General features: G+C 43.5%; 1 protein-coding gene across 1 annotated transcript in view; it reads left to right on the top strand.

The window, feature by feature from the left end:
* The first annotated feature begins 2,370 nt into the window (after positions 1-2,370).
* The window catches only part of TRAIP (TRAF interacting protein), a 41,628-nt gene continuing 17,400 nt past the window's right edge, over positions 2,371-26,598 (top strand). The window contains exons 1-7 of the mRNA XM_069968657.1: positions 2,371-2,576; positions 11,110-11,167; positions 11,470-11,553; positions 11,648-11,687; positions 25,057-25,184; positions 25,266-25,360; positions 26,023-26,136. Coding sequence (XP_069824758.1) covers positions 2,479-2,576; positions 11,110-11,167; positions 11,470-11,553; positions 11,648-11,687; positions 25,057-25,184; positions 25,266-25,360; positions 26,023-26,136 — 617 coding nt within the window. The 5' untranslated portion in view covers positions 2,371-2,478. The remainder of the gene's footprint in view (positions 2,577-11,109; positions 11,168-11,469; positions 11,554-11,647; positions 11,688-25,056; positions 25,185-25,265; positions 25,361-26,022; positions 26,137-26,598) is intronic.

Here is a 26,598-nt window from a genome sequence, read left to right as displayed (position 1 = left end):
TAATATACAGTGATGGTATAATATACAGTCATGGCGTGATGTAATATACAGTGATGGTCTAATATACAGTCATGGCGTGATGTAATATACAGTCATGGTATAATATACAGTCATGGCGTGATGTAATATACAGTGATGGTCTAATATACAGTCATGGCGTGATGTAATATACAGTGATGGTATAATATACAGTCATGGCGCGATGTAATATACAGTGATGGTCTAATATACAGTCATGGCGCAATGTAATATACAGTGATGGTATAATATACAGTCGTGGTGCGATGTAATATACAGTGATGATATAATATACAGTCGTAGCGCGATGTAATATACAGTGATGGTATAATATACAGTCATGGCGCGATGTAATATACAGTGATGGTCTAATATACAGTCATGGCGCAATGTAATATACAGTGATGGTATAATATACAGTCGTGGTGCGATGTAATATACAGTGATGATATAATATACAGTCGTAGCGCGATGTAATATACAGTGATGGTATAATATACAGTCGTGGTGCGATGTAATATACAGTGATGATATAATATACAGTCGTGGCGTGATGTAATATACAGTGATGGTCTAATATACAGTCATGGCGTGATGTAATATACAGTGATGGTCTAATATACAGTCGTGGCGTGATGTAATATACAGTGATGATATAATATACAGTCATGGTGCAATGTAATGTACAGTGATGGTATAATATACAGTCTTGGCACAATGTAATATACAGTGATGGTATAATATACAGTCGTGGCGCGATGTAATATACAGTCATGGTCTAATATACAGTCATGGCGTGATGTAATATACAGTGATGGTATAATATACAGTCATGGCGTGATGTAATATACAGTCATGGTCTAAAATACAGTCATGGCGTGATGTAATATACAGTCATGGTCTAATATACAGTCATGGCGTGATGTAATATACAGTGATGGTATAATATACAGTCATGGCGTGATGTAATATACAGTCATGGTATAATATACAGTCGGCGTGATGTAATATACAGTGGTGGTCTAATATACAGTCGTGGCGTGATGTAATATACAGTCATGGTATAATATACAGTCGTGGCGCGATGTAATATACAGTGATGGTATAATATACAGTCGTGGCGCGATGTAATATACAGTGATGGTATAATATACAGTCGTGGCGCGATGTAATATACAGTGATGGTATAATATACAGTCGTGGTGCGATGTAATATACAGTGATGGTATAATATACAGTCGTGGCGCGATGTAATATACAGTGATGGTCTAATATACAGTCATGGCGTGATGTAATATACAGTCATGGTATAATATACAGTCATGGCGTGATGTAATATACAGTGATGGTATAATATACAGTCGTGGTGCGATGTAATATACAGTGATGGTATAATATACAGTCGTGGTGCGATGTAATATACAGTGATGGTATAATATACAGTCGTGGTGCGATGTAATGTACAGTGATGGTATAATATACAGTCTTGGCGCAATGTAATATACAGTGATGGTATAATATACAGTCATGGCGTGATGTAATATACAGTGATGGTATAATATACAGTCATGGCGTGATGTAATATACAGTCATGGTCTAAAATACAGTCATGGCGTGATGTAATATACAGTCATGGTCTAATATACAGTCATGGCGTGATGTAATATACAGTGATGGTCTAATATACAGTCATGGCGCAATGTAATATACAGTGATGGTATAATATAGTCATGGTGCAATGTAATGTACAGTGATGGTATAATATACAGTCTTGGCACAATGTAATATACAGTGATGGTATAATATACAGTCGTGGCGCGATGTAATATACAGTGATGGTATAATATACAGTCATGGCGTGATGTAATATACAGTGATGGTCTAATATACAGTCATGGCGTGATGTAATATACAGTCATGGTATAATATACAGTCATGGCGTGATGTAATATACAGTGATGGTATAATATACAGTCATGGTGCAATGTAATGTACAGTGATGGTATAATATACAGTCTTGGCACAATGTAATATACAGTGATGGTATAATATACAGTCATGGCGTGATGTAACATGTTACACAGTGAGGCTGTGATACATAATATATCGTAATTTAACGTGATCATGTGACTTATATAAGACATATGGTTACGGTGACATACATGATATACAGTGATATTGTTTGGTAGTATAATTGTGTGTCACGAAGTGATATGATATCATACATCATACGCACCATACAACCAGCTTACCCGCTATAGGTCAAAACTCCTGTCAATCTACCCGTTTGTTTCCTCCCCTCCGGCTACGTACCTTACCGTCGTGCTACGTCATGACGTTAGCGTCTGTACAGCCAATCAGACGGAAAACGCTGTGGTGACATCCTATTGCCGGCAGTAATCGCGGTAAAAACGAATCCGAGAACGGAGGATCCAGGATCTCCCGGGCTGGGAGCTAGTCATGCCCATCCGCGCCCAGTGCACCATCTGCTCGGATTTCTTCGATCACCAAAGCGATGTGGCGGCCATTCACTGCGGACACACCTTCCATTACCACTGGTAGATACAGTGCAGCCCCGTGTTACATAACTGTACAGTATACCGTGTTATACCCATGTATACTCTCTATACCACATAGTATAGCTATATGTGCTGCTATACACCGCATATTATATCTATGTGCACCCCTATACACCACATACATTATATACACCCCTGTACTCCTGATATGTATGTATACCCTATATACTTCATATCTATGTGCCCCCTATACACCACATACATTATATACACCCCTGTACTCCTCATATGTATACCCCTATACACCACATACATTATATACACCCCTGTACTCCTCATATGTATGTATACCCTATATACTTCATATCTATGTGCCCCCTATACACCACATACATTATATACACCCCTGTACTCCTCATATGTATACCCCTATACACCACATACATTATATACACCCCTGTACTCCTCATATGTATGTATACCCTATATACTTCATATCTATGTGCACCCCTATACACCACATACATTATATACACCCCTGTACTCCTGATATGTATGTATACCCTATATACTTCATATCTATGTGCACCCCTATACACCACATACATTATATACACCCCTGTACTCCTGATATGTATGTATACCCTATATACTTCATATCTATGTGCACCCCTATACACCACATACATTATATACACCCCTGTACTCCTCATATGTATGTATACCCTATATACTTCATATCTATGTGCCCCCTATACACCACATACATTATATACACCCCTGTACTCCTGATATGTATACCCCTATACACCACATACATTATATACACCCCTGTACTCCTGATATGTATACCCCTATACACCACATACATTATATACACCCCTGTACTCCTGATATGTATACCCCTATACACCACATACATTATATACACCCCTGTACTCCTGATATGTATACCCCTATACACCACATACATTATATACACCCCTATACTCCTCATATGTATACCCCTATACACCACATACATTATATACACCCCTGTACTCCTCATATGTATACCCCTATACACCACATACATTATATACACCCCTGTACTCCTCATATGTATACCCCTATACACCACATACATTATATACACCCCTGTACTCCTCATATGTATGTATACCCTATATACTTCATATCTATGTGCACCCCTATACACCACATACATTATATACACCCCTGTACTCCTCATATGTATGTATACCCTATATACTTCATATCTATGTGCACCCCTATACACCACATACATTATATACACCCCTGTACTCCTGATATGTATACCCCTATACACCACATACATTATATATACTCCTGATATGTATGTATACCCTATATACTTCATATCTATGTGCACCCCTATACACCACATACATTATATACACCCCTGTACTTCTCATATTTATGTATACCCTATATGCTTCATATCTATGTGCACCCCTATACATTATATACACACGCCTGTACTCCTCATATTTATGTATACCCTATATGCTTCATATCTATGTGCACCCCTATACATTATATACACACGCCTGTACTCCTCATATGTATGTATACCCTATATGCTTCATATCTTCACTACCGTTCAAAAGTCACATTGAAATGTCCTTATTTTTTAAGGAAAAGCACTGTACTTTTCAATGAAGATAACTTGAAACTAGTCCTAACTTTAAAGAAATACACTCTATACATTGCTAATGTGGTAAATGACTATTTTTGGTGCAATATCTAATACCCCTATGCACCACATACATTATATACACCCCTGGGCTCCTCATATGTATGTATACCCTATATGCTTCATATCTGTGCACCCCTATACACCACATACATTATATACACCCCTGTACTCCTCATATGTATGTATACCCTATATGCTTCATATCTATGTGTACCTATATATTATATGTACCTCTACATTTATCTATATACATACCTCATATATGTACGTACCCCTATACCCATCTCTCTCCATATACTGTGTGTGTATATATATATATTATATACACACACCCACACTTGTGTACCTCTATATATCTATACACACCTCATATATGTACGTAATCCTGAGAATGCAGAATTGGATCGCTGGCGGCGGCAGAAGTTAAAGGGGTTATCCAGCGCTACAAAAACATGGCCACTTTCTTTCAGAAACAGCCCCACTCTTGTCTCCAGCTTGGGCGGAGTTTTGCTGCTCAGTTCCATTGAAGTGAATGGAGCTTAATTGCAAACCGCACCTAAACTGGAGATGAGTCGTGTTGTCTCTGAAAGAAAGTGGCCATGTTTTTGTAGCACTGGAAAATTCCTTTAAATGCAACCCTAAGGCTGCCTGGAAAACATGGATATAGCCATAGACTGTATCCATGCTTTCCTGGACTCCCTAGGGCTGCATCCAACCTCCAGTCACCTGTAACCATATGCCACATGCCTGGGTTCAGATGCACTCGAGCGTGTTCGAGATTCACTCATCATATTATATGCACATATACCCTATTAAATGCATGTATACCCTATACACCTAATATTATATGCATGTATATCCTATACACCTTATATCATGTGAATGCACCCCTATCCACTTAGATGTATGTATACCCTTATACACATTATGTATGTATATCCTATACACCTCATATTTTATCTGTGTGCCCATATATACCACATGTATCTCTATATATCAAGTACACCCATAATACAGAGTAATCAAAAAAGGATGGTGCAAAAGTGCAGGCCTGTAGTGGGAAGTGCACAAGGTCAGTGGTCCCTTTTTTTTTTTTTTTTTCTTTTTTGCCGAGCATACTGTCACTGAATCAATGGAGCTGCGTCATAGAGGGGCGGGATTTCCTCCCACTGGGGGTGGGCCGGCGTGCCTCCTGTGCTTCAGCCCAGGTACCCGTGGATAGAATGGCGCCGTTCAAAAAACGGACCGTGGCACCAGCTTTCCCGTGACAGCACCGTTTTATCCGTGGGTCATTTTAGATAGGATGTACCTGATGGTACATCCTCTTTAACCTCTTAAGGACCCATGACGTACCGGCACGTCATGGATCACTGTCACTTAAGGACCCATGACGTACCGGTACGTCAGCCCTTTAAACGGGCGCCGCGGCCGGCCGGGTCCCGATCGGGGGAGATAGCCTGCTATAATACATAGCAGGCCATCTCTCCCTGTCGGCATGGAGGGTTGTTAACCCCCCCCCATGCCGACGATCGCCGCTATTGGCTGATAAGCCCATAGCGGCGATCGGAACCTTTCCGGGCCATCGGTGGCCCGATGACCCGGAAAAAAATGGCGGTCGGTGCTGTCCGAGGACGGCACCGACCGCCATTACTGTAAAAAGTAATGGTGGTCACGGTACCACCGTCCCGATCGCCGTGAACGGCCGGCCAGCCGGCCGGCCGTTCACGGCGATCAAAGTCCCCACAAGTAATAAATACCTGCTCCGGACCCCTCAGCTAGGTAGCTGAGGGGTCCGGAGCAGGTATTTGTACATTACTCACCTGTCCCGGGGTCCTGATCGGCGTCTTCCGGGTTCCCGGCGTCCTCTTCATCTTGTCGGGACTTCGGCTTCTTCCGTGAGTCCCGATCGTCTGTTTCCGGCTCCAGCGTCGTCTTTTTTCGTATTTTTCCGGCTCCAGCGTCGTCTATTTTCGGATCTTGCTCTCTGCTGCCCCCTAGCGGCTGATAAGTGTAATACACGTATCAGCCACTACAGGGATGTTCAGAATGTAGTAAAAAAAAAATTTTTTTTCCCAATTTTTTTTTTTTCTATTTTCCGCACCCTATCGCCGCTGAGTGTTGATCAGCATCGCACGAAAGTGCGCTGCTAATCAGCAACTCCTCCTTTTTGGCGTAGGGTGGTTTTTTTTATATCCTACTGCCACGGTCTGCTGATAAGTGCCGAACATAAGTGCGGCATTCATCAGCAACACCATTTTTGGCGTAGGTTTTTTTTGTATACTTACTGTAAAAAACACGTAAAAAAACATTACACCACACTACATTGAATAAAGTTTTACACTACACCACTACATACCCCATATACCAATCCCCGTATAAAGATGGCCCCCAGGGTGTTTTCGGTGTCGGACGCATACGCTATTATTGCCTCCGACAACAAAACAGCCAGTGAGGATGAATGGGGGGTCCTTCGTTCCTCCATTCATCCTCATCCTCCTCATCATCCAGTGACGTGTCTGGGAGTAGCGTAGCGTACGCTGCCCCCCAGACACGTCTTTTCCGCCAGAACCGTCCCAATAAGAGATGACGGTATGGCGTGAAATTCTACAAACTCTGTGAGAGTACCTCAGGGTACACTTACAGATTTAGGGTACGTGCACACTGCGGAATGGCGAAGGATAACCCTTCGTGCATTCCGCAGCTGGCACCCGCCGGCGGACTGATGCAGGGGCACGTCTCCACCCGTGTCATAGACTCTATCCTATGCATGGGCGGATTCCATCATCCGTCATTCCATCAACACGTTGGACGCAGAGCGGAATCCGCCCCTGCATAGAATGGAGTCTACGACACGGACGGAGACGTGCGCCTGCATCAGTCCGCCGGCGGGTGCCAACTGCGGAATGCACAAAGGGTTATCCTTCGCGATTCCGCAGTGTGCACGTACCCTTAGAGTGTATGAAGGAAGGGACACTCGAATCCAGCCCCCAGATGCCCCCTCCCCCCCCATCCTCGGAGTTAGTGGGGACATCGTCCGGGAACTGATCTTCCCACTGCTGGATAAAGGTCACCACCTGTACGGGGATAACTTTTATACCAGCACCCCCTCTTCCGGTCCCTCGCTGCCCGAGCTACTGTAGCTTGCGGCACAATCCGAACATATCAGAAGTAGTAATAGTGCCCTAATATTTAGCAGCCATGGAGCGGACCCAGCGCTTCTGGATATGAAGGACCCCGTATCGCACCAGGACAACATTTTCCAGGTGACGTCCCCCACACTGGAGAAAGGGAGACCCCAGAAGAAGTGCAGAGTGTGGGGTAACAGGGGGATCAGGAAGGACACCATTTACCAGTGTGACACCTGTCCTGATCACCCCGGCCTCTGCATACTGGATCGCTCCAAGGTGCACCACACGTCACTGGGGTTCTACATTATCTAAATTCTGTCCCTTATTCCTATTTCAGGGGTCACGTTGATCCGGGGATTATTCTGATCGCCATTATGGAGTCAGGAAGGAATTTTTCCCCTGTGATGAGGCTACTGTCGTCTGCCTCACGAGGGGTTTTTGCCTTCCTCTGGATCAACACAGCTTGAATTTGATGGACACCTGTCATTTTCAACCTTATAAACTAATAATTGGCCTAATACCCCCAAATAAATTAGAATTGTCCCTTTTCCCCAGCTAAATAGGTATGGCGGCCATTCCCATTAGAAAATGCCATGATGCAATTACAAAGCCTCTGTGCGGCCAGGACAGTAGAAACCCCCCACAAGTGACCCCATTCTGGAAACTACACCCCATAAGGAATCTAACAAGTGGGGCAGCGGGTATATGGCCCCCTGGTGACGGCCACATTTGGGACGTGAAAATGAAAAAAATGGTATTTTTTATTTTCACGGCACATGTTCTACACATGTGCCCATCACTAGTGGGGTCCATATGCTCACTGCACCCCTTGTTAGATTCCTTATGGGGTGTAGTTTCCAGAATTGGGTCACTTGTCGGGGGTTTCTACTGTTCTGGCAGCACAGGAGCTTTGTAATTGCGACATGGCCTCCATCCCCCATTCCAGCCTCTAAATGGCGCTCTGTCCTTTTGGTGACTTGCCCTGTGCCCATATGGCAAATTATGTCCACATGTGGGGTATTTTCGTACTCAGGGGAAACTACCCTACACGTTTTGTGTTCATTTTCTTTTTTAACCCCTTGTGGAAATGGAAAAAAATCAAGGCTAGACCAACATTTAGTGTAATTTTTTTTTAATTTTTACTCTAAATCATTGATCTTGTCTTGATTTTTTCATTTTCACAAGGGGTTAAAAGATAAAAAAAAACACAATGTGTAGAGCAATTTCCCCTGAGTACGGAAATACCCCACATGTGGACATAAAGCGCCATGCGGGTGCAGGGTAAGCCTCCAAAGGGAAGGTGCGCCATTTGAAGGCTGGATTTGGATGGAATGGATTTCGAGGGGCCATGTTGCATTCAAAAGGCCCCTGTGTTGCCAAGACAGTTAAACCCCCCACAAGTGACCCTATTATGGAAATTACACCCCTCAAGGAATGTAACAAGGGGTGTAGTCAGCATATGGACCCCACTGGTGACGGGCAAAAATGTGGAACAATGTGGCGTGAAAATGAAATATAAAATTTTTTACACTATAATGTTGGTCTAGCCTTGAATTTATCATTTTCACAAGGGGTTAAAAGAGAAAAAAAAAAAAAAATGTGTAGAGCAATTTCCCCCGAGTCCGTAAATACCCCACATCTGGACATAAAGCGCCATGTGGGCGCAGGGCAAGCCTCCGAAGGGAAGGAGCGCCATTTGGATTTTAGAGGTTGGATTTGGCTAGAATGGATGATGAACGCCATGTCGCATTTACAGAGCCCTTGTGCTGCCAAAACACTGGAAACCCCCCACAAGTGACCCCATTCTGGAAACTACACCCCTCAAGGAATCTAACAAGGGATGCAGTGAGGATATGGACCCCTGGATGACGGGCACATTTGTGCCATGAAAGTGAAAAAATGAAAATTTTCACTTTCACGTCACATTTTTCCACATTTGTGCCCATCACCAGTGGGGTCCATATGCTCACTGCACCCCTTGTTAGATTCCTTGAGGGGTGTAGTTTCCAGAATGGGGTCACTTGTGGGGGGTTTCCAGTGTCTTGGCAGCACGAGGGCTCTGTAAATGCGACATGGCCCTTGAAATCCATTCCAGTGAAATCCAGCTTCCAAAAGCCAATTGGCGCTCCTTCCCTTTGGAGGCTCGTCCTGCGCCCGCTTGGCACTTTATGTCCACATGTGGGGTATTTCCGTACTCGGGAGAAACTGTGCTACATGTTTTGTGTTTTTTTTTTCCTTTTATCCCTTTGTGAAAATGAAAAATTGAAGGCTAGAACAACATTTTAGTGTAAAAAATACTTTAGTCTTTTTTCAAGCCATATTGTTTGGAAAATCTGTGAAGCACCTGTGGGGTCCAGATGCTCACCGCACCCCTTGTTACATTCCTTGAGGGGTGTAGTTTTCTAAATGGTGTCCCTTTAGGGGTGTTTTTTAGGTTTTGGCACCCCAGAGCCTCTGCCAACCTGAAGTGGTACAGTCAAAAATGACCAAAAATAACGGAGCCATTGAAATTCACTAGGCGCTCCCTTATATCTGAGGCTTGTGGTTGCGTCAAATAGCGCAATAGGGCCACATATGGGGTATTTCTATAAACTGCAGAAACGGGGCAATCAATATTGGGGTGCATTTCTCTGGTAATAGGTTTATAATTATGAAAAATATTGGATTACAATAAAATCTCTGCACAGAAAATTAAAATTTTCAAATTTCTTACACACTTAGCTTTTATTTCTGTGACTCCCCTAAAGGGTTAAAAAACTTTCTGGATGTGCTTTTGCAGAGTTTAGGGGGTGCAGTTTCTGAAATGGGGTGCTTTGTGGGGCTTTCTAACATACAGGCCCCTCAAATACACTTTAAACCTGAACAGTTCCCTAAAAATATCTGATTTTGAAATTTTACTGAAAATTTGGAAATTTGCTGCTAATGTTTTAAGCTTCCTATCGTCTAAAAATAATGAAATATAGTTTAATAAATGCCGCCAACATAAAGTAGACATGTTGCTAATGCTATTTAATATATAATTTATGTGGTATAACCATTTTCTGTATAAGCAGAAAAGTTTTAAAGTTGGAAAAATGCATTTTTTCACAATTTTTCACGCTATTTTGGGTTTTTTCATAAAGATTCGTTATAAGTATCGACTCCAATTTACAAGAAATGTGAAGTACAATATGTCACGAGAAAACAATCTCAGAATCAGCCAGATAGGTAAAAGCATCCCGAAGTAATTAATGAATAAAGTGACACTGGTCAAATTCATAAAATTTGCTCCGGTCCTTAAGGCCATTTCAGGCCCGGTCCTTAAGGGGTTAAGGAGGTGGTGGCGGCGGCCTAAAGATACAGCGGAGAATGGAAGAGCCGGATGCTGGATCACAAGCAGCGTGGACAATAAGGGATGGTGTGTCCTCGGTTATGAATACAAAGCTTTTTTTGCACTTTCCTTTTTAAATCAGCCTGTATACATCTTGATATACGTCCCCCATTATGACATGCACCCCTGTGTTATATATTCCTGGGTATGTTATGTGCATTCTAAACACATACTCCGCTGTCATTGTATATTCCCTGCATACAATGCACATATCCTATTGTATTTTATATATGCCTGAAGCTTATGTCTACTCTGGTACATGCAGTGTGTCAAGAGAGGGCATAGACTACTACATGCACCCCTGTGGTAGATTTGCCACAACTCTGCATTTACTGCTTCTTCTCCTATCCTCAGCCTGCAGCAGTGGTTCACCTCAGCCCCAAGCCAGACGTGTCCTCAGTGCCGCATCCAGGTAAATATCCCTCTCACCTACCTGTACCACTCAACCAAACGCTAATGATTTCCTTTCCTTTATTTGTATTGCACCAACTGATTCCACAGCACTTTACATAGTTTGCCAATTTTAGATCCCTGTCCTTGGGTCCTTTTGGTTGTGGGAGGAAACATACAAACATACAAACTCTTTGCAGATGTTGCCCTTGGTGGGATATCTCAATGGGGAACTGCAGCTGCTATCCACGTGGCATTTTTTATATTTTAGAAGAACATAATTCAGAATACTGTATCTTCATACCTCTCTTGCTCTCTTCTAAGGTCAGTAAGCGGCAGATCATACAGAAGCTTTTCTTCGATGTTGGTTTGGAAGAAGAGACGACACTTGACCCTGAGTCACTAAAGGTGCCCTCTTCCCTTTCCTGTCTCAGTGTATTTGTGTATGTGTAGATTCTCTTTCTGTGGACTGTAATGATTTGCTTTTTCTCTTATGTTGCAGAATGAAGTGGACCGAATAAAAGCAAACCTTCATATAAAAGGTGCGCAGGGGAATGTTCTTTATATTGGTCTGTCATTTTAGCTACAGATAATTTAAAGTGAAATTGTTGTCAGTTTCATGTTTCCTAAACAACAAGTCATCAGGGTTCTCCCCTGTGGCTTCTACCAGCCTTGATTTTGATAGATTTCTGTCTATAACTAGAGATTCAAATGTCAATGGTTAGGATTCGTGCAAACCCAAACTTCCGGCGAGTTTTCTGATCTTTATCTATAACCAAACAGGCTGGTGTGGCGGGGAGCATCTGCTAGGGACAGCCCCAGTTACTTATGGTTAAAGTTTCCCTTAAAATTACCTGATTTATCATGCTCACAGTTTAAAGGTAATCTGTCAGCTCCCAGGCCGTATCTAGGGTACTTACAGTGTGCTGTAGCTGGCAGTCCCCTAGTGAGCATGGTGCTTTTTGCTAATTTTCTAGTATATGTGTAAAAAAAAAAAAAATATATAGTGTTGTTGTCAATAAAAAGCGCCTCCCCTAATAAGTCTGCATAACGTGCATAACAAGTCAGTTTTACCCCAGGGCGAATGGCGTAAAAACACATTTCCCCCAAATAAACAAAATGTGTTTTTTTTTTTTTTTCAATTTCACCACACTTTGAATTTTTTCTGGTTTCGCAGTGTACTTTATTCAAAAATTCAGTGACCCAAAAAATAAGGGCTCATGTGGGTTTCTAGGTGGAAAAATGCAAGTGCTATGGCCTTTGATGCACAAGGAGGAAAAAACGAAAACTCAAAAATCAAAATTGTCTCTGTCCTTAAGGGGTTAGAGTAACTGTCATGTATTTTTTTTTTTTTTTTTTTTTTAATTGCAGAAATCAGTAGTATAAGCGATTTTAAGAAACTCTGTAATAGGTTTCATCAGCCAAAAAAAGCCTCCTTCTGTACTCAAGAAGCAATCTCCCAGCCTCCCCCCCTGACTTCTTATCTGTGCATTATCAGGCAAACACGTCTTCATTACAGAGAAGCCAGTGAAGACGGGCTCTGCTCTCTCCATTGTAAGCCTATGAAGGGGGGAGGGGCCGAGGGAGATGAGTGAGCAGGAAGAGGTGACATGAAGGTCAGCTGTTTGTAGACTGTCTGGGCACCTAAACCGCAGTATTCTGGGGTCAGAAAGGTCAGTGCTTATCTATGAACTTACTGAGAGAAGATTGCAGGGTGTTGTGCTGTGCAGAAATCCTCCGTGCTCAGGCACTCCTAACAGCCCCTCCCCTCTCCATAGCCACATAATGGAGACAGAAATCCTGCTTCATTTGATGTGAGGGGGGAGGCTGGGAGATTGCTTTTTCACTACAGAAGAAAACTCTTAGTACATAAAACCTATTACAGAGTTTCTTAAAATCGCTTGTACTGTTGATATTTAATGTTTTCAGAAAAATGACCCTGAAATGACAGTTACGCTTTAAGCTGTGATCTAGGGGTAACTTTCCTTTCTAGTAGACCTACCAGCAGTTCATTATTTGGTTTAAATCCCCTGATGGGAATGAAATATAGGTCTTTCTCTCCTCACCTTCACGACGGCACCACAGGAGTTAACTCATGCCCTAGGGACAGGAAAAGCACAAACACGAGAGGTTAAATGCCCCTCCCCTTCCTGCTAGCACCAGTGCTTTGCCTTTCCCTGTAGGGCAGGCACGAGAGGTGGGGGATCCATGGTGAAGATGAGAAGATCCCCCTGTTTGAAGATTTATTTCCCCTTACCAGCAGGGATCGATTAGGGTTTAACCTCCTTCCTTCCCATGGAGGCGGCTGGCTGATCTTCGGATCTGGGGTAAGGGATGGCCCGCTGGTTCTCCTCGCGCCATCCCTGACGTGGCGGGGGGCACGCAGAGAGTTTCCGTTGCTGCAACCTCCGGACCTCTCCTTTGTATACGCGCGTCCCGGGACTGGTCGTGCTGTGGCAGGCGCTGTGACCTAGTGGTCGGCGTTTGCGGCCTACTTCCGGCCGCAATGTACGAGCGTTCGGTGGAGGTCAGGCCTGAGGCCTAGTCTTTCAGCAGTGCCTTCAGTGGGGGGAGCACGCTGACGCCATGTGCCGGAAGAGACAGAACTCCTGGTCTTCCGCGGACGTCGGGCGGCAAGTTTGGAAAATCTGCAGAGTTGTGTGTCATCAGTCTTCTGAGGTCTGATCCACTGCATCACCTATGAGGAATCCTGCTGCAGACTAGCCTCCTCTGCCGCTGCCGGTGGTAAGTGTGCCAACTAAGTCTGCTACACTTGGGGGAGAGTGCTAGGGGTCAGTTTTGTATAGTTCTGACTGTCCCAGTTTTCTATCTCCCTCTCTTCTTCCCTATACCTTTCAGGGTGATATATAATTACTCTGTGTGGGCACCAGCGTGCTGTATTCACCTTGGTGCTTAGGACTGATATATATATACTTATATATGTATGTATGGATAAGGTTTTGCTCCTAGCTTTATTTTGCGAGAAGGAGCTTCTCCTCTTAGGAGATTTGCCTGTTACTATGCGGGCCTCTCTCCTTTATTAACAAGAACATAAAACATCCTGTTTTTAATGTCATCATTATAGAGGATGTTTAAATGGATGGAAGATCTGGCCAATCAGATGTTGCATTTCACCTGTTAAACACTTGCATAACCTAATGTAACTGTCTACCTCTGCACTGTTTTTCTCTTCTCATCTTCCTTCCTATCTGTTCGGTCAGATAATGAAGGATGATATGGCAGCTGCTACACCTATTGCTATACCTTCTTATGGCTTAGCAGCTTTCAGTGTACCAGAAGTACCTGTTAAAATCTAGGAGTCACAGGGCCTGTCCTTTTGCTTCTAGGTTTGAGTCTTGTACATTATCTGATTCAACTATTTGAATCCAGTAACTTATCTCTAGGCTTCTCTGCTCTATCACATTGATACACAGAGTCTAGGGAATATATTTTGTCATTTGATCTTACCTTCTCTCTGTCAGACTTCCACTGGGATGGAGGATACACAAGAGGTGTGATCTATTGGAGATGAGTTGTTTGCTGGGGTTAGCATGTGGAAGCTAGTTCCTATTCAGCAGACCTTTCAGGCCTCATCACTGATGATTAACAAAACCTGGGAAGAATGGGATTTGGACACCCAGGTGGTTAGAGTTACTAGTAATCACCTTGCCATTTGTAGGCTCTTTAACTGAGGCCAGGAGGATTTGTACAAGTCTTATAGACTGTTACTTTTCTCTTGTGAGAGATGTTGCTGCTACATGTGTTCTTGTGCAGTACATATGGGAATCAATCAGAGACGACCATCAAAATAAATATATATAATATATGTTCCCTCGGGAACACATTATTGATGTGTCTTTTCTTTTGTGGCGCTTCCTTAGCCTTCTTGGCTGATTCCTCAGCAGTGATGGTCCGTATGGCTGCCAGGAATTGGGTTCTACCTTTTCTGCCATTAGTCACACACACACACAAAAAAAAAAAAAAAAGCTGAAATCCCGTTCTATGCTAGGTCTTCAGTCTGCCCTTGATAGTATCTGGGAAATTCTTCTGTTCTAATGGACCTTCAGTAGTTAAGAAGTATGGGTTCAATGTAGCACCATAGAATTTAGGAGCATTATAGGAGGGATGTCTATGGACCTCTCCCAAGGCCTCCCAGGACTACACCAGGTCACTATCCTGGAGGTGGGGGGAGATTCTGGAGTTCAGGAGGCTTGGATGTGTGTCACCCAAGTCAGCTGGATCCTGGATGTTATTCTCCAGGACTTCAATATAGTCATCTTCTCCCTCCAAATGTTTCCTAATCCACCTACCTTCTCAGCTCATTTAATCAGGACTCTTCTACAGTGTCTAGAAGCTGATAAAGCCCTATGTTGTGACCTCTGTCCCAGTGCCAGGGTTAGAGAAGGGGCACTTTTCAGCTATTCCTTATTTAGTAACTGAACAGAACATACAGGCTTAGTATAAACCTGGAACCCATAAAAATTTATCTGATACAGAGGATTCAAGATGGAATCCATGTAGTCTACTACTCAACTTAATCTATAGGATGCTATAAGGGCGTTAATCGACTTACAGAGATGCTTCTACTATGTTTCAACTCATATCTTTAGTAGTAGTTTGCAAGGGCAGTTGTGTCCAGCATTATCAATGCAGTGCTCTCTCCTTCGGGATTCATCAGCCCTTTTGCATCTTCTGTAGTTTATGGGGAAGTTGATTCCCTACCTTCATCGGTTTGGGATAAATATTTCCGCCTGTCTGGTTGAGTTTTCTTTCTTTGACAGATTCCACATAGAAGCTGCTCAGAAAATAACGACAGCCAGTGATGATCTTTATTCCTGGGGGTGGCCGATAAACAATCAGTAATCGGATCTCAACCCAGACACCCAAAATATATTTGGGGATCCTCTGGATTCCTAGGTAATAATCTCCTCTCTCCCCTCAGATTGGGTATCTCTGGTGGAGAAGACTAGACTGTTCCCAATGTAGGAGGCCTGGTTACACTTGAGGACTATGTCCATTTGAAATCCATGACTACTTATTCTCCAGTGACACCTTAGAATCAGACTCATTCTAGATTCTTACTGTAATAAACCAATAGACTTGTCGTTCTGAATCAGGCACAGGTATCCTTTTCTCCACAGGTCTGGTGTTCTCTATATGTTGGTCTACATGGCTTACTTGAAGATGGGGTTATCTTTGTATCCCTCTTCCTAAGATAAGATTAGTCACAGACGTTGGCCAGTTGCTGCTATCTCAAAGGACAGCAGCAAGATCTTCAGGCCTTAAAGAGCTGCAGGCAGTCGGGTGCCTTTACAGCAGGCGAATAATATTTGGAATCTAACAAGTCACATTTTATTGGACAACAGTACCACTGTGGCACATCTGAGACACCAGGATAGTGCAGAGCAGAATCCACTTCAATCCATTCAGATTGGATCTTCACCTAGGGGAGCGACATATTTATCCCCAACAGCCACATATCTTACGATTCACATGGTTTATCTTAGCAGTCAATCCATTTTCATGAGTGAAGGGTGTCTCAAGGAGGAAGGTCCAGATTTTATCCCTCAATTGGGTCTGCCTCTGATTTGTTCGTAGATTTATCAGAACAAGGAGGTATAGAAGTTCTTTCCAAGCAATGTTCCAGTGGCGGTGGATGTACTTGAACAGCCTTGATTTTCAGTCTTGTATACGTTCCTTTATCTTTTGGCTTTTTCCTGGGACACTACAGGAAATCCTAACAGTGGAAATGACTGTCATTATCCGGTACCATTTCGGCCAGAAGGTGTAGTCAGGCCTTGTACGGAGACGGGTTCTGGAGCCTCTGGGCTCTTCAACTTTTGGATTTGAGCCTTCGCCTTCTACTTCTTCAGGGACCAGTTCCGTCCGGATCTGTCAAGACTCAAGATGTCGACCTGAATCCTAAGTCTATGTTTAGGAGCAGAGGCCTCTTTGAGGCTGTGATTCCTACAGTCTAGGAAAATGAGGCCGTTCTCTTCTAGGATATATCAGAAGGTCTCAAGTCTGCCACTCTTAAGGTGCATGTTGCAACCTTATCCGCTATTTATTGTTATATGATATATCATCTGCTATTTATCATATATCTGCTATTACTCATTATATCATATATCATCTGTTACTTATTATATCATATATCTGCTATTAATCATTATATGATACATCATCTGCTATTTATCATTTATCATATATCATTTGCAATTAATCATTGTATCCATATATCTGCTATTTATCATTATATTTATCATGAATCATAGATGTGTTTAGAACTTATGAGGAACGCTTTTAAACAGGAATCCTACCTTTAATTGACATTTCCCATGGGATTTTAACATTGGACTTGAAGACCTTAATAGTCTTCCTTCAAAACCTATTTGGAGTACAGTCTCAAGTTCCTGTTCTACAAGACAGCCATCCTGTGACCATAATCTTAGATAAGACGAATCGGAGATCTGCGCACTGATTATCCGTGACTCTTACTGTCTTTTCCAGACTGACAGAATAGTGTCACACCGCTCCCGATTTGTTTCCGCGGTGGTGTCATCTTTCTTGGTCTTATGATCATTCTATATCAACTCCAAAGATGATTTAGGATGGAAGTTTTATTCCTGGAATGTAGGGAAACTGTAATATAGTTCCTGGAATCCTGTAACACCTGGATTGATCTTCATTCAATTCCAGAGGAAGAATATACTGAAGAGATTTCCAGCAGTTTCTAGCTGGTGGAATCTGGAATGCTGTATGGAAGCATAGGTATAGGACTTACCTTTACCTTTTATTGATCAAGGCCCTTTCATTCAGGGCTGCATTCACTTCTTGGGCGGAGAAGGCTTACACATCTTTAGATCAGATTGCAGAGCTATCACCTGGTCTACTACTTTTGCCATGCATCGTGGTTGGCAGTTTCAGCTCAGTGAAGACCTGGTTTGGTAAGAAAGGTCTTCAGGCTGTGGCCCCGCCCTAGGGGAAATTGTTGGTATTTCTCCTGCGGTGCCGTCGTGAAGGTGAGGAGAGAAAATAGTATTAGTCTTACCGGTAAGACGTTTTCTCCGAAACCTTCACGACGGCACCAACATCCCTCCCTATATTCTATTGTTGAATATAATACTCACGTGGTGCTCAGAAATTGTTATAATGCACTGGTGCTAGCAGGAAGGGGAGGGGCTTTTAACCTCTCGTGTTTGTGCTTTTCCTGTCCCTGAAGGTTTCGGAGAAAACGTCTTACCAGTAAGACTAATACTATCATTTTTAAGGCTCTGTTCACACACAGTATTTTTGCTCAGTTTATTGGTCAGTATTTTACAACCAAAACCAGAAGTGGATTGAAAACTCAGGCTATATTCTTACACTGTTGAAATTGAGTGGATGGCCGTCATTTAATGGCAAATAATTAGTTATTTTAAAACAATGTCCAATATTTGCCATTAAATGACAGCAATCAGCTTAATTTCAACAGTGTGAGAACATAGCCTTTCTGTGTTCTGAATTCACTCCTGGTTTTGATGGAAAATACTGACCAAAATACTGAGCAAAAATACTGTGTGTCAACATAGCCTTAAAAATGATACAATAATGGGGAAAAAAAGATTTTTTAATTTCCATCAGGGGATTCAAACCAGAAAATGAACTGCTGGCAGGTCTCTAGACAGGTGAGTTACCCCTAGACCACAGCTCCAACACATTAGGGGAAAGAGATTCAATTATACCTGAGTGTTTCTTTCAGACATAAACCGCCTACAGAGGACTGCTCTTCAATCTGACAGCTGACCGAGCAGGAGGCCGGGCAGCATTGATTATTCATGAAGAAGGGGGAGGAGGAAAGAGTAGGGAGGTGTGCCACGAACAACTCCTCATTAACTCTTCATTACAGTAGGAGACCTGAGATTGTAGATTATCTGCTGCACGGAAAATTACCAAAAAGGCACCATGCTTCCTGGGGGACTGCCAGCTACAGCACACTTTCAGAACATCAGGTAGGGCCCAGTAGCTGACAGATTCCCTTTAACCCCTTAACGACCGCGGGCGTAAGGGCCCTATTCCACCGGACGATTATCGTTAGCATAATCGTTAACGATTAACGATCTCAAACGACCGCTATTGCGAAAGACCTGAAAACGTTCACTCATTTCCATAGAACGATAATCGTTACTTATGATCGTAATTGCGATCGTTTCTTCTTCCGTATTTCTTCGCTATTGCGTTCGTATCTATTGCGAACGACCGAACGATGTCTTATTCAATGCGAACGTTTTGCGAACGAGCAACGATAAAAATAGGTCCAGGTCTTATAAAGCGATCAACGATTTCTCGTTTGGTCGTTAATCGTTACTGCATTTCAACCGAACGATTATCGTTTAGATTCGAACAATTTAACGATAATCTGAACGATAATCGTCCGGTGGAATAGGGCCCTAAGTGTACGCCCCCAAAACCCGTGCCTTAACGCAAACGGGCGTACATTTACGCCCGCGGTTTCCCCGATCGCTGCGTGTACACGCAGCGATCGGGGAAGATGGCCTGCTATAATGTATAGCAGGCCATCCCTGCTTGTCGGCACGGGGGGTGATTAACCCCTCCCGTGCTGACGATCGCCGCTATTGGCTGATCAATTCAGATCAGCATATGGCGGCGATCTGCAGCTTTCCGGGTCACCGATGGCCCGGAAAGCAATGGCGGTCGGTGCTGTCCGAGGACGACACCGACCGCCATTACTGTTAAAAGTAACGGTGGCCACGGTGCCACGTCCCGATCGCCGGGACCGGCCGGCCGCTCACGCTCACGGCGATAAGTACCCCATGAAAGGGTTAAATACCTGCTGTGGACACCTCAGCTAGGTAGCTGAGGTGTCCAGAGCAGGTATTGACCCATACTCACCGGATCCAGCGTCCCGATCGCGTCTTCCGGGTTCTGAACGCGACTTCCGGGTTCCGAACGCGTCATCGTCTTCGTCGGCATCTTCGTGTTTTTCCGGCGGTCCCCATCGGTAATCATCGGCTCCAGCGTCGTCAAACTTCGGCTTTTTCCGGAATTGGCGTTCTACTGCCCCCTAGCGGCTGATAAGTGTATATAATACACATATCAGTAGCTATAGGGTTGAAGAAAGATTTTTATTTTTTTTTCTATTTTCCGCACCCTATCGCCGCTGAGTGCTGATCAGCATCGCACGTAAGTGCGCCGCTGATCAGCAACTCCTCCTTTTTGGCGTAGAGTGTTTTTTTCCTATATCCTACAGCCACGGTCTGCTTATAAGTGCGGCATTTATCAGCAACTCCTTTCTTGGCGTAGTTTTTTTTTTTATACTTAATGTTAAAAAAACATGTAAAAAACACTGCATTTACACTACACGGAATAAAGTTTTACACTACACCACTACATACCCCATATACCAATCCCCATATAAAGATGACCCCCAGGGTGTTTTCGGTGTCAGACGCATACGCTATTATTGCCTCTGACACCGAAACAGCCAGTGAGGATGAATGGGGGGTCCTTTGTTCCTCCATTCATCCTCATCCTCATCATCCAATGACGTATCTGGGGGTAGCGTAGCGTACGCTGCCCCCCAGACCGTCTTTTCTGCAAGTACCGTCCCAATAAGAGATCACGGTATGGCGTGAAATTCTACAAACTCTGTGAGAGTACCTCTGGGTACACTTACAGATTTAGGGTACGTGCACACTGCGGAATGGCGAAGGATAACCCTTTGTGCATTCCGCAGCTGGCACCCGCCGGCGGACTGATGCAGGCGAGCGTCTCCACCCGTGTCATAGACTCCATTCTATGCACGGGCGGATTCCATCGTCCGTCCAAAGAATGAACACATTTGACGGAGAGCGGAATCCGCCCGTGCATAGAATGGAGTCTATGACACGGACGGAGACGTGCGCCCGCATCAGTCTGCCGGTGGGTGCCAGCTGCGGAATGCACAAAGGGTTATCCTTCGCCATTCTGCAGTGTGCACGTGCACTTAGAGTGTATGAAGGAAGGGACACCCAAATCCAGCCCCCAGATGCCCCCCCCCCCCCCATCCTCGGAGTTAGTGGGGAGATCGTTCGGGAACTGATCTTCCCACTGCTGGATAAAGGTCACCACCTGTACGGGGATAACTTTTATACCAGCACCCCCTCTTCCGGTCCCTCGCTGCCCTGTAGCTTGCGGCACGATCCGAACATATCAGAAGCAGTAATAGAGCCCTAATATTTAGCAGCCATGGAGCGGACCCAGCGCTTCTGGATATGAGGGACCCCGTATCGCACCAGGACAACATTTTCCAGGTGACGTCCCCCACACTGGAAAACAGGAGACCCCAGAAGAAGTGCAGTGTGTGGCGTAACAGGGGGATCAGGAAGGACACCATTTTCCAGTGTGACACCTGTCCTGATCCCCCCGGCCTCTGCATACTGGATCGCTTGAAGGCGTACCACACGTCATTGGGGTTCTACATTATCTAAATTCTGTCCCTTATTCCTATTTCAGGGGTCACGTTGATCCAGGGATTATTCTGATCGCCATTATGGAGTCAGGAAGGAATTTTTTCCCTGTGATGAGGCTACTGTCTGCCTTACGAGGGTTTTTTTGCCTTCCTCTGGATCAACACAGGTTGAATTTGATGGACACCTGTCATTTTCAACCTTATAAACTAATAATTGGCCTAATACCCCCAAATAAATTAGAATTGTCCCTTTTTCCCCAGCTAAATAGGTATGGCCGCCATTCCCATTAGAGGATGCCATGATGCAATTACAAAGCCTCTGTGCGGCCAGGACAGTAGAAACCCCCGACAAGTGACCCCATTCTGGAAACTACACCCCATAAGGAATCTAACAAGGGGGGCAGCGGGGATATGGCCCCCTGGTGACGGCCACATTTGGGACGTGAAAATGAAAAAAATTGTATTTTTTATTTTCAAGGCACATGTTCTACATATGTGCCTGTTACCAGTGGGGTCCATATGCTCACTGCACCCCTTGTTAGATTCCTTATGGGGTGTAGTTTCCAGAATGGGGTCACTTGTGGGGGGTTTCTACTGTCCTGGCAGCACAGGAGCTTTGTAATTGCGACATGGCCTCCATCCTCCATTCCAGCCTCTAAATGGCGCTCTGTCCCTTTGGTGGCTTGCCCTGTGCCCATATGGCACATTATGTCCACATGTGGGGTATTTTCGTACTCAGGGGTAATTACCCTACACGCTTTGCGTTTATTTTCTTTTTTAACCCCTTGTGGAAATGGAAAAAAATCAAGGCTAGACCAACATTTGGTGTAATTTGTTTTAAATTTTTACTCTAAATCATTAATCTTGTCTTGATTTTTTCATTTTCACAAGGGGCTAAAAAAAATAAAAAAAACACAAAATTTGTAGAGCAATTTCCCCTGAGTACGGAAATACCCCACATGTGGACATAAAGCGCCATGCGGGTGCAGGGTAAGCCTCCAAAGGGAAGGAGCGCCATTTGGTTTTTTGAGGCTGGATTTGGCTGGAATGAATTTCGAGGGGCCATGTTGCATTTAAAAGGCCCCTGTGTTGCCAAGACAGTTGAAACCCCCCACAAGTGACCCCATTATGGAAACTACACCCCTCAGGGAATGTAACAAGGGGTGTAGTGAGCATATGGACCCCACTGGTGACGGGCACAAATATGGAACAATGTGGCGTGAAAATGAAATATTACATTTTTTACACTATAATGTTGGTCTAGCCTTGAATTTATCATTTTCACAAGGGGTTAAAAGAGAAAAAAACACAAAATGTTTAGAGCAATTTCCCCCGAGTCCGTAAATACCCCACATGTGGACATAAAGCGCCATGTGGGTGCAGGGCAAGCCTCCAAAGGGAAGGAGCGCCATTTGGATTTTGGAGGTTGGATTTGGCTAGAATGGATGATGAACGCCATGTCGCATTTATAGAGCCCTTGTGCTGCCAAGACAGTGGAAACCCCCCACAAGTGACCCCATTATGGAAACTACACCCCTCAAGGAATCTAACAAGGGGTGCAATGAGGATATGGACCCCTTGACGGGCACATTTGTGCCGTGAAAGTGAAAAAATTAAATTTTTCACTTTCACGTCACATTGTTCCACATTTGTGCCCGTCACCAGTGGGGTCCATATGCTCACTGCACCCCTTGTTAGATTCCTTGAGGGGTGTAGTTTCCAGAATGGGGTCACTTGTGGGGGGTTTCCAGTGTTTTGGCAGCACGAGGGCTCTGTAAATGCGACGTGGCCCTTGAAATCCATTCCAGTGAAATCCAGCTTCCAAAAGCCAATTGGCGCTCCTTCCCTTTGGAGGCTCGTCCTGCGCCCGCTTGGCACTTTATGTCCACATGTGGGGTATTTCCGTACTCGGGAGCAACTGCGCTACATGTTTTGTGTTTTTTTTTTTTCCTTTATTCCCTTTGTGAAAATGAAAAATTGAAGTCTAGAACAACGTTTTAGTGTAAAAAATACTTTTGTCTTTTTTCACGCCATATTGTTGGGAAAATCTGTGAAGCACCTGTGGGGTCCAGATGCTCACTGCACCCCTTGTTACATTCCTTGAGGGGTGTAGTTTTCTGAATGGTGTCCCTTTAGTGGTGTTTTTTAGGTTTTGGCACCCCAGAGCCTCTGCCAAGCTGAAGTGATACAGTCAGAAATGACCAAATATAACGGAGCCATTGAAATGCACTAGGCGCTCCCTTATATCTGAGGCTTGTGGTTGCGTCAAATAGCGCAATAGGGTCACATATGGGGTATTTCTATAAACTGCAGAAACGGGGCAATAAATATTGGGGTGCATTTCTCTGGTAAGTTTATAATTATGAAAAATATTGGATTACAATAAAATCTCTGCACAGAAAATTAAAATTTTCAAATTTCTTACACACTTTGCTTTTATTTCTGTGACTCCCCTAAAGGGTTAAAAAACTTTCTGGATCTGCTTTTGCAGAGTTTGGGGGGTGCAGTTTCTGAAATGGGGTGCTTCGTGGGGCTTTCTAACACACAGTCCCCTCAAATACACTTTAAACCTGAACAGGTCCCTAAAAATATCTGATTTTGAAATTTTACTGAAAATTTGGAAATTTGCTGCTAATGTTTTACGCTTACTATTGTCTAAAAAAAATGAAATATAGTTTAATAAATGCTGCCAACATAAAGTAGACATGTTGCTAATGCTATTTAATATATAATTTATGTGGCATAACCATTTTCTGTATAAGCAGAAAAGGTTTAAAGTTGGAAAAATGCATTTTTTTACAATTTTTCACATTATTTTGGTTTTTTCATAAAGATTCGTTATAAGTATCGACTCCAATTTACAAGAAATGTGAAGTACAATATGTCACGAGAAAACAATCTCAAAATCAGCCGGATAGGTAAAAGCATCCCGAAGTTATTAATGAATAAAGTGACACAGGTCATATTCATAAAATTTGCTCCGGTCCTTAAGGCCATTTTAGGCCCGGTACTTAAGGGGTTAAAGCTGTAGCACAAAGAAATTCTGAAGACACATGCCCCCTTCTGATGTGTCAGTGTTGTCACCATCTACATCAGTATTCACATGTACATGTATAACTGCTAGCACTCATGACAGGCAACATGTAGATATTACTGTGGATAGTGTCTCTGTAGATCAGATAAGTCATTCTTATTGGTTAGTTAAGGAAATTGTGTACAGTTCAGTGTTGGGTCGTGACTCCATTGCTGCTGATTTTGTGTCCACTAGCCTGTGCTCCCTTGCGATATGAGGTGATGTGATGAGGATGGTGATAAGAATTGTAAAACAAATGGTCAGGTATTGGGGTTGTTCATGCGGTTTTTCCCCCTGTGAGAGCCTACTGTTGGCTGACGTTTTGTGAATCAATGTTGCATTGTGGGAATGCTAGATTATTAAGGAATTAAAATGTTTGATTTGTCAGAAAAGGAAAAAAAAGAATGTCAGAATCTAGTGGATTCCCTGCGGGAGATGCTGGACATCCGGAATGTCACCATAGAATGTCTGCAGAAGAAGGTGGATGAGCTGGAGATGCTGTGCTCCTCTCTGAAGGTATCCATGTCAAAGGAGTTGCTACCTATCCTCTTATCTGACTGCAGGACTCTGCTTCATCACTCACTTGATTTGTTTCAGAGACAGATGAAATTCTTTGATCAGCAGCAATCAGAGACTAAAGCTGCGAAGGAGGAGGCACGTCGATTGCGGAAAAAGCTTCAGCAGATGGAGAGGTGGGTGTAACTGTTCACCGGACACATTATAAGTAGAGATGAGCGACCCGGGTTTGAGTCGATCCGAACCCGAACATTCAGTATTTGATTAGTGGTGGCTGCTGAACTTGGATAAAGCTCTAAGATTGTCTGGAAAACATGGATATAGCCAATGACTATATCCATGATTTCCACATAGCCTTAGGGCTTTATCCAAGTTCAGCAGCCACCGCTAATCGAATGCCGAAAGTTCGGGTTCGGATAGACTCGAGCATGCTCTAGGTTCGCTCATCTCTAATTATAAGGCTAGGCTAGTGTGGACATTGGGAAAGTTTCTAGTGTACGAAGAATTTATAAATTTTTGCAGTATATTCCTTTTTTGCTGGGTTTGGGTAGACCAGAAGACTGTGGTATGGTGTTATGAAGGGGACGTGCTCTGTGCCAACATTACAACATTTGTAGTGCAAATTGCTTGGAGTTGACAGTAAACAATAAATCCATTGTGTTTAACAGGCAGGGTTTTAGCTAGGACTATTGTATACATGTGCAATTATGTCTCCTTTGTGGTCTATTAGACAAATTAGCCGAAAGGGTTTTCTTTTGGCCTTTGTGTGTTGTATACATTAAACGGGGGGCAAAAATGCAGTGTGAACCAAGCCTAAGTCATCGTCTTTTCATCACAGCATCGAGGTTCTGCTGCAGTCTCAGAGGCCGGAAGTGGAGACCATGATCAAAGATATGGGCTCAGGAGCAGCTGCTGTGGAGCAATTGGCTATATTCTGCGTCTCGTTAAAGAAGTAAGACACTGACTACAGAGGATGTGATGAGGTTGTGGGTCAGTGCATTGGAGGAACTGCTGATGAGGTGTAATGTACAGTACCAATGTACACAGTGACTGCAGAAAGTATTCACTACCCACCCCACTTGCCTTTTTTATGCATAAATGTAGAAACTTTTTTTCCCTTTTGGTAGGAAAAGATCTGTCCACTGCAATTTTTTAAAGGCTTTATTTATGAATTTTTGTATTTTTGCTAAAAATCAGAAACAAACATCAAGGCACACAGCAATTCTTGGGTAGCTGAGAACCTGTCCACGGCAATTCAGTGATGTTTATAAATGATGGGAAAACCAAACCTATACATTTGACCAGTGAATGGTCGGGTCCTGTGTAATGTAGAGAGTGATTAGCTTAGTAAGTGCAGCTCTGGGGTATAATATCAATCAGGAGCAGTACAAAATAAGTAATGTACTGTATGTAC

Source organism: Dendropsophus ebraccatus, chromosome 4 (genome assembly GCF_027789765.1).
Source record: "Dendropsophus ebraccatus isolate aDenEbr1 chromosome 4, aDenEbr1.pat, whole genome shotgun sequence".
Classification (NCBI taxonomy): domain Eukaryota; kingdom Metazoa; phylum Chordata; class Amphibia; order Anura; family Hylidae; genus Dendropsophus; species Dendropsophus ebraccatus.
Note: the sequence above shows the minus strand (reverse complement) of the source record. Positions and strands in the feature narration are given on the sequence as shown.